At 51.5% G+C, this 14,650-nt stretch overlaps 2 protein-coding genes across 2 annotated transcripts; one reads left to right on the forward strand and one right to left on the reverse strand.

Moving 5' to 3' along the window:
* Window positions 1-518: 518 nt before the first annotated feature.
* F5891DRAFT_1162188 (uncharacterized protein) lies at window positions 519-13,536 on the forward strand. Its single transcript, XM_041365285.1, has 22 exons — window positions 519-697; window positions 750-2,106; window positions 2,159-2,462; window positions 2,516-3,917; window positions 3,975-4,063; window positions 4,095-4,893; window positions 4,953-5,791; window positions 5,841-6,705; window positions 6,761-6,856; window positions 6,909-7,110; window positions 7,160-8,788; window positions 8,843-9,896; window positions 9,948-10,654; window positions 10,705-11,215; window positions 11,270-11,350; window positions 11,407-11,617; window positions 11,674-11,780; window positions 11,831-11,974; window positions 12,027-12,434; window positions 12,485-12,572; window positions 12,623-13,309; window positions 13,365-13,536. The coding sequence occupies exons 1-22, from the start codon at window positions 617-619 to the stop codon at window positions 13,398-13,400; spliced, it is 11,697 nt and encodes a 3,898-aa protein (XP_041230989.1). The 5' UTR covers window positions 519-616; the 3' UTR covers window positions 13,401-13,536.
* Window positions 13,537-14,616, reverse strand: F5891DRAFT_1009245 (uncharacterized protein). The gene has a single exon (XM_041360577.1). The coding sequence runs from the start codon at window positions 14,531-14,533 to the stop codon at window positions 13,544-13,546; it is 990 nt and encodes a 329-aa protein (XP_041230990.1). The 5' UTR covers window positions 14,534-14,616; the 3' UTR covers window positions 13,537-13,543.
* Between the last annotated feature and the right edge of the window lie 34 nt (window positions 14,617-14,650).

Below are 14,650 nucleotides of genomic sequence, written 5' to 3' on the forward strand. Positions count from 1 at the left end.
CCAGCGCTGAGTATCGATATGGGCCGGGGTTTAAAGTTTGCCAGTGAGTGCGACCTATCAGATCTTCAGAGCTAATCGATTGATGAGTGTGCTGATGGAAAGGAACATCGTGTAGGTAAAACAACACATGTTGATACAGAGTTGAATTAAACAAAACGCGTGTGCTTTGCATTTGCCTCGATGCATGTCTCATTTTCCGTTGTGTGGGTACGAGGGTACTGACAAGAGACAGGGGTCAGAGTACGTGTCTTGCCACGGGAACTAGCGATGAATAAATTTATGTCATCGCCAGTCATCGCCAGGAAAGCGAATAACTTGTCATGGAAGAGAACATGGCCTGACCAAGACTGATTATCACGGAAGGTCCATATCGATGAACACGCTGCAGTAGATAGAATTCGTGAAATTAATACCCTGGTATAACGCGTTTTTATCGGTCTAGAGTATTACGTAATCACGTGACTTGTATACAGTTTTTGGGGAAGTTGACGCCTGAAACCAAAAAAATTAAATACGCTGGGGAGTACCAAGCCTATAAAGCAAACCTCTGAACCCCGTCCTGTTTCTTTCACTCCCTTCCTCACGTCGTTTCCGACGTCCATCGTATCCCTCCAAAATGTCAGTCCAGAACGGTGATGCCGTTCACGAAAACCAATTTGCTACCCGTCCACTAGTAATATCCACTGCAAATGTTAGAGTACGCGTCATTTTTTCATGGCATCTATCTCTTGTTTAAATTAGCTTTTCAGGTCTCCATTCCCGTCTCTACCCAAATAGACGAGTGGATCGCTGCTGAAGTCCTTAGAGATGACTTCATCTTGTCGCAGGAACGCGTCGATGTCGCTGGCACCGTCGCTGACTCAGAACACCCATTACAAGCCAACGTAGATATCTTTGCACGTTTCCTCGCTTTCATTGCACAGAGGACTTCCGATACATCAGACTGCGTAAAGGCACGCGTCTCTCTGCTCACTCGCGTGTTCACGCATTTCGTCTCCTCATATCTTATCGATACCGACCTCTATTCTTTTGTAAACCCGTTCGACGCCGAGGTCCGGACTGGAATCCTTGCAGCTTACTTTGCTGCACGTGCTACCCTAGAGAACCATAATGTTGCAGATATTGCGGCTCCCCCTGCTTCTGCCCTTCTCACAGCCGCTGATGACTCCGAGGCATCAATATATGCGCTTTTTGGTGGTCAAGGGACCAACGAGGTCTACTTTGACGAGCTTCAGTCCTTGTATGATACCTACAAGCCTTACGTTTCTCCTATAATTACATCCATCACAAATGACATTCTCCTTCCCCTCGTCTCATCCCGCCAGGGTTGTAGCTTCTACAATTATGGCATGAATGTCGCGGCATGGCTCGCAGGCACATCTCCTCGTCCCCCTGTTGAATATCTTGCCTCCATCCCAGTCTCGCTTCCTTTGATCGGTCTCACCCAGCTGGTGCAGTACCTTGTCATCTGTCACGTCTCTGGATTCACTCCCGGCGAGCTCCGCGATCATTTCGCTGGTGCAACTGGCCATTCGCAGGGCGTAGTCTCCGCCATCGCCATTTCTGCATCCACATCCATAGAATCATTTGATATCAACGCTAAGAAGGCCCTCCGATGGCTCTTCTTTTGTGGTATGCGCGGGCAGGAAGCATTCCCCGTGCTTGCCCTAGAACCAAGCATCGTTCAAGACTGCATCGATGGAGGCGAGGGTGAACCCACGCCCATGCTTTCGATCACGAATCTGTCGCTCGATGTACTGCAGCCCCATCTCGACGCTACAAACGATCATCTACCTGCAAACGCGCAGATCGCTGTCTCCCTGTTCAACGGTCCTAGAAACTTTGTTGTGACTGGTCCTTCACGTTCCCTGTGTGGGCTTGTCACAAACTTGAGGAAGGTACGTGCATCATCTGGGCTTGACCAGAGCAAGGTGCCGTTTTCGCAGCGCAAACCTGCGTTCGGTGTCCGATTTTTGGTGGTCAATGCCCCATACCACAGCGCGCATTTGAAGGGCGCTGCCGAGAAGTTGTGTGATGAAGATCTTGAAGGCGAGGAGCTTTGGACCAAAGAAGAATTGGGGATTCCGGTATTCAACACCGAAGATGGTGCGCATATAGTCACTTCAAAACATGTTTCTGGCTGATTTAATGGCTATAGGTTCTGATATGCGCGATTCGGAGACATCTATCACGCGTTCGTTATGCGACCAGATCTTCACGTCTCCTATTCACTGGACGCTTGCAACTGGATTCCCCGAGACCGCGACACACGTCATTGACTTTGGTCCCGGTGGCCTGAATGGCATTGGGCCTCTCACAGCTCGTAATCTTGAAGGCCGTGGCGTGCGTGTTGTCACGCTAGGCGACAAGGGCCGCGGCGAAGCGGAACTCTTTGATACTGAAGAAGTCCAGTACGATGAGTGGTGGAGCAAGAAATACGCGCCAAAACTTGTGAAAACAAGGTGCGTCACTCAAGGACCGTGACTTCATTTCAGATTCTGATATGGCATGATAGCGATGGTACTATTCACCTTGACACGCCTTTTTCGCGCCTGCTCGGGAAGCCTCCGATCATGGTCGCTGGTATGACACCCACAACCGTGAAAGCGGGCTTCGTCTCTGCGGTTCTCTCCGCAGGGTACCATATCGAGCTGGCAGGTGGAGGTCACTATAACCCTGCAGCGCTGCGTGCGAAAGTTGCCGAGATTCAAGCACAAATTCCTACAGGCGTCGGCCTTACGCTCAACGCCCTCTACATCAACCCACGCCAATTCGGCTTCCAGTTCCCCTTATGGCAGGAAATGCGCCGCGAGGGCTTACCTATCGAAGGTTTCTGTGTTGCTGCTGGTATTCCCAGCACTGAGAAAGCAGCAGAGATCATTGATGGATTAAGGAAGGCTGGTATCCGGCATGTGTCGTTCAAGCCGGGCTCGGTGGATGGTATCAGGCAGGTCGTCAACATTGCGAAGTCTAATCCTGATTTCCCTATCATTCTTCAATGGACGGGAGGTCGTGCCGGTGGTCACCACTCTTACGAAGACTTCCATATGCCCGTGCTGAAAACATACAGCGCCATGCGTGCGCAGGAGAACTTGATTCTTGTTGGCGGTTCCGGGTTCGGAGGTGCTGATGACGTATGGCCATATCTCACTGGTGATTGGTCAAAGGACCTCTACGGCCAGCAGCTCATGCCATTCGACGGTTTCCTATTCGCGTCGCGCGTCATGGTGGCGAAGGAGGCGCACACGAGCTCTAGTGTGAAAGATCTCATCGTTGGAGCGCGTGGTGTCGATGACAAGCAATGGGAAAACACGTACGTAAAGCCTACTGGCGGAATCTTGACGGTGCGCTCAGAGCTGGGCGAGCCTATCCATAAGGTCGCTACGCGTGCTGTGAAGCTCTGGAAGGAGTTTGATGACACCGTCTTCAAGCTCCCGAAGGAGAAGCGCAGCCCTTGGCTCGCTGAGCGCAAAGCAGAGATTATCGGCAAATTGAATGCAGACTTCGCGAAGCCATGGTTCGGTTGGAAGAAGGATGGGAGTGTTGCCCTCGATCTGGGTGACATGACGTACGAGGAAGTCGCTCTACGCATGGTTCGTCTGATGTACGTCTCGCATCAGAGTCGGTGGATCGATTTGAGCTTGAGGAACTTGACGGGCGATTGGTTGAGGCGCGTAGAGGAGAGGTTTGCAGGTGTCAATGGAGGGTTGAAGGCCAGTGTTCTGCAGAGCTTCACAGAGCTGGATGATCCCAGCAAGTTCGTGGAGTCGTTCTTTGACAAGTATCCTGCTTCGAAGACTCAGTTACTCGCTGCTGAGGACCGCGCGTACTTCCTTACAATCTCCCAGCGCGCAGGCCAGAAGCCAGCGCCCTTCATTCCAATTTTGGACAGTAACTTCGAGGTGTGGTTCAAGAAGGTTTGTCTCAATTAACCCTCTATTGCTGAGATTACTCATAATGATGGATGGGCACAGGATTCGCTTTGGGCCGCAGAAGATATCGAAGCGGTGTTTGACCAGGACCCGCAGCGTGTGTGCATTCTTCAAGGACCCGTTGCTGTCAAGTACTCCACAGTCAAAGACGAACCGATCAAGGACCTTCCTTGGTAACATCACTTCCAGCCTCGTCGCGAAGCTCCTCGAGCATTCCTACGGCGGCGACGTTTCTAAGGTGCCAACTGTTGACTACCTCGCTCCTGTCCCAGAGGAGACCGAGACTCCTGATAGCGTTGCCTATGAAGAAACCGCAACGGGCGTGACGTATACTGTCGGTGATATAATCCCGGACACGAAGGAGTGGTTGCAGGCGCTGTCCGGCTCAGAGCTTGGCTGGCTGAAGGCGTTGTTGACATCTAACACTATTGTTCAAGGCACTGCATACATTGACAACCCGCTCCAACGTGCCCTTGCACCGAGACGTGGGCAGAAGGTGATCATTGGCATGGAGACAGGCTCGCCAACATCTCTGACCTTTTACGGTGCTGGTCGCTCGCATGGCACGCACAAGCCCGATTTCAAGGCTGTTGAGATCCAATACACTGCATCTTCCAATCTTATCGACGTCACTTTCTACGAGGACAGACGCGACGTATCCGTACCCCTTGCTTTGCAATTCAAATACGTACCATCCACAGGCGCGATCCCAATCCACGAGGTCGCAGTCGGTCGCAATCGTCGTATCAAAGAGTTCTACTGGAAGTTGTGGTTTGGTGACGACGAAGAAATGCCCGAGATTGATATTCATGAAACATTCATAGGCCCTGAGGTCACAATCTCTGCCGAAGATGTGGGGATATTCTGCGGTGTCGTTGGTAACCAGAACGAGGCGTTCAAGGCAGCGCGCACGGAGATTGTCAAGGCTCCGATGGACTTTGCTATTGTGACTGGATGGCAGGTATGTCGTTGGAAGTCCGTATGCTTTGGGGTCTTAAGCTGACTGGGACGATGACATAGGCGATTATGAAAGCTATCTTCCCTGTGTCCATTGATGGGGATTTGCTGAAGTTGGTCCACCTCTCGAATGGCTTCCGCCTGATTGCCGGCGCAAAGCCCTTGCTTGCTGGCGATGTCTGTATTGCTGACGCACACATTTCGTCGGTCAAGAACACAGATGCTGGCAAGGTCGTGAAGGTCAAGGGACATGTTTTCCGTGATGGGAAGCCCGTCATCGAGGTCGTTTCGTCGTTCCTTTACCGCGGCCGTTTCATCGACTTCGAGGATACTTTTGAGACCATCAACGAGCCTGACTATGTCGTGGAGATCGCCAATGATGCTGATGTCGGTGTCATGCAGTCTAAGGAGTGGTTGAGCTGGGAAGACCAGTCGACACCTCTCAAGGCTGGCATGACCCTCGTTTTCCGAGTGCAATCGCAGGTCACGTTCAAGGACAAGACCACTTACCGGGATGTCACGGTCACTGGTGACGTGTTCATGCGCGATCAGCTCAAGCGCTTGAAGAAAGTCGCGTCAGTGGAGTTCGAGCAGGAAGGCTGCCACGGAAACCCTGTCGTTGCGCACCTCGAGCGTCGAGGCACACAGGAAGGTCGTCTCACGCAACTCACCAATGAGGGATACACAATGTCCAGCAATGTCTCTACCACGTTCAATGCTCCACTTGCAAACGAACCATACTCGAAAGCCTCAGGCGATTTCAATCCCATCCATGTCAATCCTTATTTCGCAGATTACGCATCACTCCCTGGTACCATCACTCATGGCATGTGGTCCAGCGCTGCTACACGCCGCTACGTCGAAAACATTGTCGCGGAAGGCAATCCTGACCGTGTCGTTGCGTAAGTGAAGTCTCCAGGATGCGTGATCAGCGCACTAAACTTTGTCTAGATATGATGTCTCCTTTGTCGGTATGATCTTGCCTGGCGATGAGCTGAAAGTCAACATCCGCCACATTGGCATGCGCGATGGCAACATGGTCGTCAAAGTCGAAACGTCGAACCAGCGTGAAGAGAAGGTCCTCGAGGGAACTGCAGAGGTTGCGCAGGCCACCACCGTCTACGTATTCACCGGCCAGGGCTCACAGGAACCCGGCATGGGAATGGATTTGTACAACAGTTCTTCTGCTGCTCGCGCGGTCTGGGAAGGAGCCGATGCGCACTTACTTGCCGTGTATGGTTTCTCCATTGTTGAAATCGTCAAGGACAACCCGAAGGAGAAGATCGTTCACTTTGGTGGTATCAAGGGTCAGGCAATCCGCCAGAGGTACATGGACATGACCTACGACACTATGGACAAGGACGGCGTTGTCAAAACTCATCCCCTCTTCGCCGACATTGACATTCGTACCCCGAAATACACCTTCAGCCACCCCAATGGTCTCCTTTTTGCTACTCAATTCGCACAAATTGCGCTTGTCGTGACCGAGAAAGCTGCATTCGAAGATATGCGTGCCAAGGGCTTTGTCCAGAAGGACTGTGCGTTTGCTGGACACTCGCTTGGTGAATACTCTGCTCTTGCCTCCATGGCTGATGTCCTCCACATATCCGCTCTTGTCGATGTTGTTTTCTACCGTGGGATCACGATGCAGCGGGCAGTCGAGCGTGATGCTCACAACCGCTCAAACTATGCCATGTGTGCTGTCAACCCCAGCCGTATCTCGAAGACTTTTACCGATGCTGCACTTCGCGAGGTTGTCGACACCATTTCCACTCGTACGAGCACGCTGCTCGAAATCGTCAACTACAACGTCGAGGTCAGTGCTGTCTCACTTTGAGCTCTTTCTCATCGCTAACATGTATTTTGTACAGGGTCAACAATATGTTTGCGCTGGAGAGCTCCTTGCTCTTCAGACGATGACGAACGTCTTGAACTACTTGAAGGTCCAGAAGATCGACATTCAGAAGGTTTGTACTCCATCCTATCGAAATGATCGCAGCTTACCGTTAGCATCTATAGCTGACCGAGCAATTCACTGTCGAGAAGGTCAAGGAGATGCTTGGTGACATCGTCATGGAGTGCTTCGAGCGCGCCAAGGAGCAGCAGCGAGCAGAGGGCTACATCAAGCTTGAGCGTGGCTTTGCAACTATTCCTCTTCCTGGTATTGATGTGCCCTTCCACTCTCGTTACCTCTGGGCTGGTGTCATGCCTTTCCGTGCCTGTAAGTCATGAATGTATATCGTGCCAACCCAGCTAATCACTTTCTCTAGACCTTTCAAAGAAGATCAACCCGTCGCTTCTTAACCCTGACATGCTCATCGGAAAATACATTCCTAACTTGGTCGCCAAGCCATTTGATATCACGCGCGAGTACGCGCAGCTCATCTATGACCAGACGTCTTCACCCCGTCTCGACAAAGTTCTTAAGAAATGGGATCAGGATGACTGGACATCCCCTGAGCAGCGTCAGAAGCTCGCATACACCATCCTTGTTGAACTCCTCTCATACCAGTTCGCATCTCCTGTCCGATGGATTGAAACCCAGGACTTGTTGTTCACTGAGTATCACTTCGAACGTTTCATCGAGCTTGGTCCTTCACCCACGCTGACTGGCATGGCCACTCGCACTCTCAAGGCCAAGTATGAGGCACAAGATGACGCCGTGAGCCGCAAGAGAATTATCCTTTGCCACGCCAAGAATGTCCGCGAGATCTACTACCAGTTCGAAGATGAAGCTGCCGCAACTCCTGCTGCTGAAACTCTTCCAGAGTCAACGTCTGTCCCCGCAACTCCTATTGCTGCACCCACACCTGTCGTAGCTTCACCTTCGGCTGGTCCCGCTGCCTCCATTGAGGATGCCCCCATCAAGGCCAACGATATTCTCATGTCCATCATTGCACAGAAGCTCAAGAAGAAGATTGAGGAAGTTCCTGCAAGCAAGACCATCAAAGATCTCGTCGGCGGCAAGTCGACTCTTCAGAACGAGATTCTCGGCGACTTGCAACTTGAATTCTCATCTGCCCCTGAGAAGGGTGAAGAGCTGCCTTTGGAAGAGCTCGGTTCTGCTCTCAGCGTTGGCCACTCCGGTGCTCTCGGCAAGTACACTTCGGGCTTGGTGTCCCGCATGATCGGTGGCAAGATGCCTGGTGGCTTCAACTCGTCTGCCATCAAGACGCACTTAGCAAAGACTTGGGGACTGGGATCGTTACGCGCTGACGGCGTCCTTCTACTCGGAACCACGATGGAGCCTGCCAAACGTCTCTCTTCGGAGGCTGAGGGCAAGGCATGGCTTGATACTGTTGTTGCCATCTACGCTCAGCGTTCTGGGATCTCTCTCTCCAGCGGAGGTGCTGGAGGTGCCGGTGGTAATTCCGGAGGTGGTGCGACCATCAACAGCGAGGAGTTCTTGAAGTTCCGTGCTGAGCAAGAGCAGTTTGCCGCTCAGCACGTTGAGCTTTATATGCGTTATCTGAACAAGGATTCTCGTGCTGGGGAGATTGCGTTTGACAAGGAAAAAGCCAATTCTGTTCAATTGCAAGCTCGCTTGGATGCCATTACGAAGGAGCATGGCGATGCTTACATTGATGGTATTCAACCTGCTTTCGACCCGCTCAAGGCTCGCCACTTCGACTCTTCATGGAACTGGGTGCGACAAGACGCTCTCCTGATGTACTACGACATTATCCATGGTCGTCTCACCACCGTTGACCGCGAGCTTACTGCCCGCTGCATCGCTCTACTCAACCGCGCCGACCCCGAACTTCTCACTTATATGCAGTACAACATCGACCGTTGCGACGCCAGTAAGGGCGATACCTATGTTCTTGCCAAACAGTTTGGCCAGCAGCTCATCGACAACACGAAGGAAGTGATCGGACATCCTCCAGTGTACAAAGATGGTAAGCACACGGACTGATTTGTATTCATCATTGTTAATCACGTTTTCAAACCAGTGACATTCCCCACTGCTCCTCATACCGAAGTCACGGAGAAAGGTGATATTGTCTACTCCGAAGTCGTCCGGGAGAATGTTCGCAAGTTGGAAGCTTATGTCGAGGAGATGGCCAGTGGAGACACCATCTCCACTGTAAACATCCAGAAGGTGCAAGATGACGTCTTGAAGCTGTGGACTGTAGTCAGATCGCAACCCGGTATCAGTCAGGACCAGAAGAACCGCATCAAAGCATTGTATGAGGGTGTTGTTCGTTCCCTCCGGAAGGGTCCCGAACAAATCCGCACGCGCACTCGCAGTCGTCGCTCTTCTTCCCAATTTCTTCGTCCGCAGATCTCCGCCGCCACCAGCGTGTCCGCAGACAAGGTTCCCCTCCTCCATCTCAAACGCAAGGTAGGCAGCAACTGGGAGTACTCCAGCAACTTGACTGGCGTGTACCTCGATATTCTTCACGAGATTGCAACTTCGGGCACTACCTTCAAGGACAAGAACGCTCTTCTCACTGGCGTCGGCAAGGGCTCCATTGGTGTAGAGATCTTGAAGGGTCTTCTATCGGGCGGTGCGCATGTCGTTATCACTACCTCACGTTACAACCGAGCGACCGTGGAGTACTACCAATCCATCTACCAGAGCTTTGGCGCTCGAGGGTCGGCCCTTACTGTTGTTCCCTTCAACCAAGGTTCGAAGCAGGATGTTGAAGCACTCGTTGACTATATCTATGCCACGCTCGGTCTTGATCTCGACTACATACTGCCCTTCGCTGCAGTGCCCGAGAATGGCCGTGAAATTGACGGCCTGGACGACAAGTCTGAGCTTGCCCACCGCATTATGTTGGTGAACTTGCTGCGCATCCTCGGTGCAGTCAAGAACAAGAAGGCCTCTCGTCACTTCGTCACCAGACCAACGCAAGTCATTCTTCCCCTATCTCCTAATCACGGCCTTTTCGGCAACGACGGTCTCTATTCGGAGTCCAAGATATCTCTAGAGACATTGTTCAATCGCTGGAACTCGGAGAGCTGGGGCGAGTATTTGTGCTTGGCTGGTGCTGTTATCGGGTGAGTATCGTCACAATGTTCTCCTACTGTTCGGTGGCTTATACCACATAGATGGACCCGTGGTACAGGTCTCATGGATGCCACCAACATTGTCGCAGACGAAGTTGAGAGTCACGGTGTCCGTACCTTCTCAGCGAAGGAGATGGCGTTCAATATCCTAGGTTTGATGCACCCGTTGCTCTTCAGCATCACCCAGGTTGAGCCTATCTGGGCTGACCTCAATGGTGGTATGGATCGTCTCCCTGACCTCGCTGATATCACAAGTCGCATTCGCATGAACTTGAACAAGAAGAGCGAACTTCGTCGTGCTATTGCGCGCGACAATGCTCTTGATTTCAAGGTTATCAATGGAGCGGAGGGTGAGCGTGTCCTGCAAACCGCCAATGTGGTCCCGCGAGCAAACTTCACATTCGAATTCCCTGCCCTGGAACCTACTTCATCCCTGCATGATCTCGAGAAACTCCGCGGTATCATCGATCTGGAGAAGGTTGTCGTCATCACTGGATTCGCTGAGGTCGGTCCTTGGGGTAGTTCCCGTACTCGTTGGGAAATGGAGGCACGAGGAGAGTTTACGATTGAGGGCTGTATTGAGATGGCCTGGCTCATGGGTTACATCAAACACTTCGATGGACGCCTCAAGGACGGTTCACTGTACGTTGGCTGGGTTGATTCTAAGACTGGCGAGCCTGTCGACGACAAGGACGTCAGAAGTCGTTACGAGAAGGAGATTTTGAGTCACGCTGGTGTACGGTTGATTGGTGAGTCGCTTCTCGACTTTTATTGGTCAGTTATGAATCCCCCTCAGCAGAGCCTGAGCTGTTCCGCGGCTATGATCCCAAGAAGAAGGTTTTCAACCAAGAGATCGAGCTTATTCATGACTTGGAAGCAATCGAAGTTGCGCAATCTGAGGCCGAGAAATTCAAGTACGAGCATGGCGACAAATGCGATATCTGGACTGGAGAAGGTGACCAGTGGTTCGTCAAATTCAAGAAGGGTGCGCGCGTATTTGTCCCCAAGGCGTTTAAGTTCAGTCGCCTCGTTGCTGGTCAAATTCCTACCGGATGGGATGCTGGCCGCTACGGTATTCCGCCAGATATCATCGCTCAAACAGATCGTGCCACTCTCTGGGCCCTTGTTTGCACTGCTGAGGCTTTGAACATGTCTGGAATCACAGATCCCTACGAACTATACAAGTACTTCCACCCCTCTGAAGTTGGCACGTGTGTCGGCAGCGGCATGGGTGGTACGGAGAGTCTTGCGCAAATGTTCAAGGACCGCCGCGAAGAGAAAGATGTTCAGAATGATATCTTGCAGGAGACGTCAGTCCATCTGACTTTCCTTGACGAGCATACATGATTGACCTATCTTCACAGTTTTATCAACACTACTGCTGGATGGATTAACCTTCTTTTGATGTCTTCCAGCGGCCCAGTGAAAATTCCTGTTGGCGCTTGGTGAGTGTTTATAAGGATTCATGGTTTGCTGTTCCTCACGTTGTCTCAAATGTCAGTGCGACCGCACTTCAATCTCTTGAGATCGCCTCCGATACGCTGTTATCTGGGAAGGCGAAAGTCATGATTGCCGGTGGATTCGACGACATCAGCGAGGAAGGCTCTTACGAGTTCGCTAACATGAAGGCCACGAGCAACGCCGAGACTGAGCTCGCCATGGGACGTGAGCCTACTGAGATGTCCCGTCCCGCTACAACCACTCGCTCAGGCGTGAGTTGTCTGATCCATGCCCTAGATATATTGAACTCACCGACTTTGCTTAATAGTTCATGGAATCCCAAGGGACTGGTATACACATCATTATGACTGCAAAGACAGCCCTGGAAATTGGTGCTCCTATCCGTGGTATTCTGGCATTCACGTCGACTTCCACGTAAGTTTACGTCAAACCTGAACGACGCACCATTAATCATCGTTCTACAGTGACAAGGCTGGACGATCTATCCCAGCTCCTGGTCGCGGTGCTCTTTCCGTTGCAAGAGAACTCCCATCGAAGTACCCCCTTCCTAGTCTCAGTCTTGATTACCGATCTCGCCAGATCGCCTTCAGACGCAAGCAGATCTCCCAGTGGCTCGATCACGAGCTTGCTCAGCTACAGGAGGAGATGGATGCTCTGCAGGCCGATGGACAGGGATGTCGACAAGGAATACTTCTCATCCCGTGTTGCTGATATTGAGAAGGAAGCTCGCGGCCAAGAGAAGGAGACCTTGGCTACGTATGGCATGCTAGAGGGTACTGATGCTCGTGTGGCTCCTATGCGCCGTGCACTCGCGGTGTGGGGCTTGACAGCAGATGACATTGGTGTTCTCTCGATTCATGGAACGAGTACTGGCGCGAATGAGAAGAACGAAACGCAGATCTGGCACAACATTTTCGAGTCCATGTCACGCACCCACGGCAATGCCGTTCCTGTTATTGCCCAGAAGAGCTTGCTTGGCCACTCGAAGGGTGGTTCAGCGGCATGGCAGATGGCTGGTTTGTTGCAGACTGTCATTACTGGTATTATCCCAGGTAACCGCAATAGCGAGTAAGTACTCCGTCTCCAGACTGACTTCCCCTGCTCATGGCACCCATTAGCAACATTGATGCCCGGTTCGAAGCTCATCACTTCCTCATGTTCCCATCGAGGTCTATTCATACCGATGGTATCCGCGCCGGTGTCATGGTGAGTTCAATTGATCTGTCTTCATCACGGGCTAATACTGTGACTATTAGTCATCCTTTGGTTTTGGTCAAGTCGGGGGCACCGCAGTTGTTATTCATCCCCGCTATCTCTTCGGTGCTCTTGAAACCTCCGATTATGAGTCATACAAGATACGCAACCAGTCCCGTGCGCAAGAGGCATACAAGGTTATGACTGAAATGATGACCTCCAACACCCTTGTCAAGATCAAGGAAGGCCCGCCGTACAGTCCCGAGCTGGAGCAGGCGGTTCTCATGAATCCCATGGCTCGTGCTACCTTCAACCCGAAGACTCGCAGCTACTCGTATGCTGCCAGCCTTGATAAGAGCATTCCGTTTGATACTGCCAACGCCAAGGTTGTTGCAGATGCTCTTGCGTCAAAGGGATCTGTAGCAGGAGTCGGAGTTGATCAAGAGTTGATCTCCTCTGTGCCATCATCTAATCCTTGTTTTGTCGAACGCAACTTCACCGAGGCTGAGATTGCCTACTGCCGCGCCCAACCGTCACCTCCGTCCTCCTTCGCAGCTCGATGGGTAGGAAAAGAAGCTGTGTTCAAGTCGCTAGGTGTGCCATCAAAGGGTGCTGCTGCTGCGATGAAGGATATCGAGATCCTGCCTAACGAGTCTGGCGTTCCAACTGTAACCCTTCACGGCAACGCGAAAGCTGCTGCACAAGGTAAAGGGATCACTAATGTGTTGGTGTCCTTGAGTCATTCTGAGGTATGTGTCGTGAGGCCACATCACCAAACCATAACCTGACACGTGCTTTCAACAGACTGTTGCTATCGCTTTCGCTCAAGCTTCATCATAGAAAATCGTTCACCTTGGACTTCATGATTGGCATGTTTTCGAAAATTCAATACTTTACGCATGAATGAAATTGATATCCGTTGTTGTAACATAGAATAGACTGGAACATAATATATTTCTTTGCTTTCAAGGCTAGTGGTAGCATCAAGAAGCGTACAAGCTATTCTGAATGATATAGTCGGCGATAGATGGGGTAACGAGTCTCCTCCATGTCTCGTCCTTGAGTGCGACCTTTGTTCTCACCTGGCTTGAGCTGGTTTGCTCGTCAACACTGTCAGTGCCTAGACTGATCAACGCCACTCGCTCGCTCTCCACGAATTCCTTTGCCACGGATAAAGTCTTCGCTTCTACTTCCTCTTGTACCATGTGTTCCATTTCTACCAATTTTCGCCGAGCACACACCACATAACAATCATCTCCCGCAGGCGAGAAAAACAAACGAAGAGCATCCATCATTGCAACTTCAGATGCATAATATCTCGGAGACAGCAGGCGGATGAGAGTGTCAAAGCCTAGCAGGAATACTAGGCGTGGATTGGGTATTGATATTTCGTCAGAAGCGGGTGATATTGCCATCCTGTCCAGAGCAGTTGCCGGAGGATACATGCTCAAGATCCGCGCGTGCAGGAACTGCCGAAGAAGTACGGCTTTTCCGACAAAAGTTGGTTCATCGACGATGGCTATTGCGACGTTGGCATGCGCAGACTCAGATTTCGAGACAGATGCTGACATGTCCTTTGATAAGAGGTACATCATCTCCAGGCGCTGCTCATATGTTGCATCACCGGATTTCAGTGCTTTGTCGGCGTTCCGCACGGATAGCAGCAGCAACTTTGCATCATAATCGAGCTCAGCTGCTGATGCCAAAGGCAAGCCTGTGAAGCCGGACTTCACGGTATACCGTGGAGGTCGGGAGTTTGCCAGAGCAAGATGGGCGCATGTCGGCGGATTGAAAGAAGAGTCCAAGATAGATATACGAATGGTGTCGAGTCTACGTTGTGGGTGAGTGGGAAGTCGAGGGAAAGGCCAACGTTCATGGGACGTGTACACGAGTTCCACAAGAGACTCATGCCTCTGTACTTTCTGAAGGAGTCTGAGTGTGTGACCTGGAGGCCACAACGGTTTTGCGTTCATGGGTTATCTTTGCCGGAGTGACAACCTGGTATCTGACTGACCCTGTATTATTTCACAAGTCGACGAGTGTTTCATGATCCAAGAGGAAATGATGACCTAAGATAAGATGGACTCTTA

Source organism: Suillus fuscotomentosus, assembly GCF_016647785.1.
Source record: "Suillus fuscotomentosus strain FC203 chromosome Unknown F5891scaffold_7, whole genome shotgun sequence".
NCBI classification, from domain to species: Eukaryota; Fungi; Basidiomycota; class Agaricomycetes; order Boletales; family Suillaceae; genus Suillus; species Suillus fuscotomentosus.

Bases quoted from the DNA above. Each gene is read 5' to 3' on its own strand.
- F5891DRAFT_1009245 (XM_041360577.1), bottom strand. From the start codon at position 14,533: ATGAACGCAAAACCGTTGTGGCCTCCAGGTCACACACTCAGACTCCTT.
- F5891DRAFT_1162188 (XM_041365285.1), top strand. From the start codon at position 617: ATGTCAGTCCAGAACGGTGATGCCGTTCACGAAAACCAATTTGCTACC. The intron at 11,216-11,269 runs GTCAGTCCATCT...CTATCTTCACAG, and splicing joins AATGATATCTTGCAGGAGAC to TTTTATCAACACTACTGCTG. The intron at 11,781-11,830 runs GTAAGTTTACGT...ATCGTTCTACAG, and splicing joins GCATTCACGTCGACTTCCAC to TGACAAGGCTGGACGATCTA.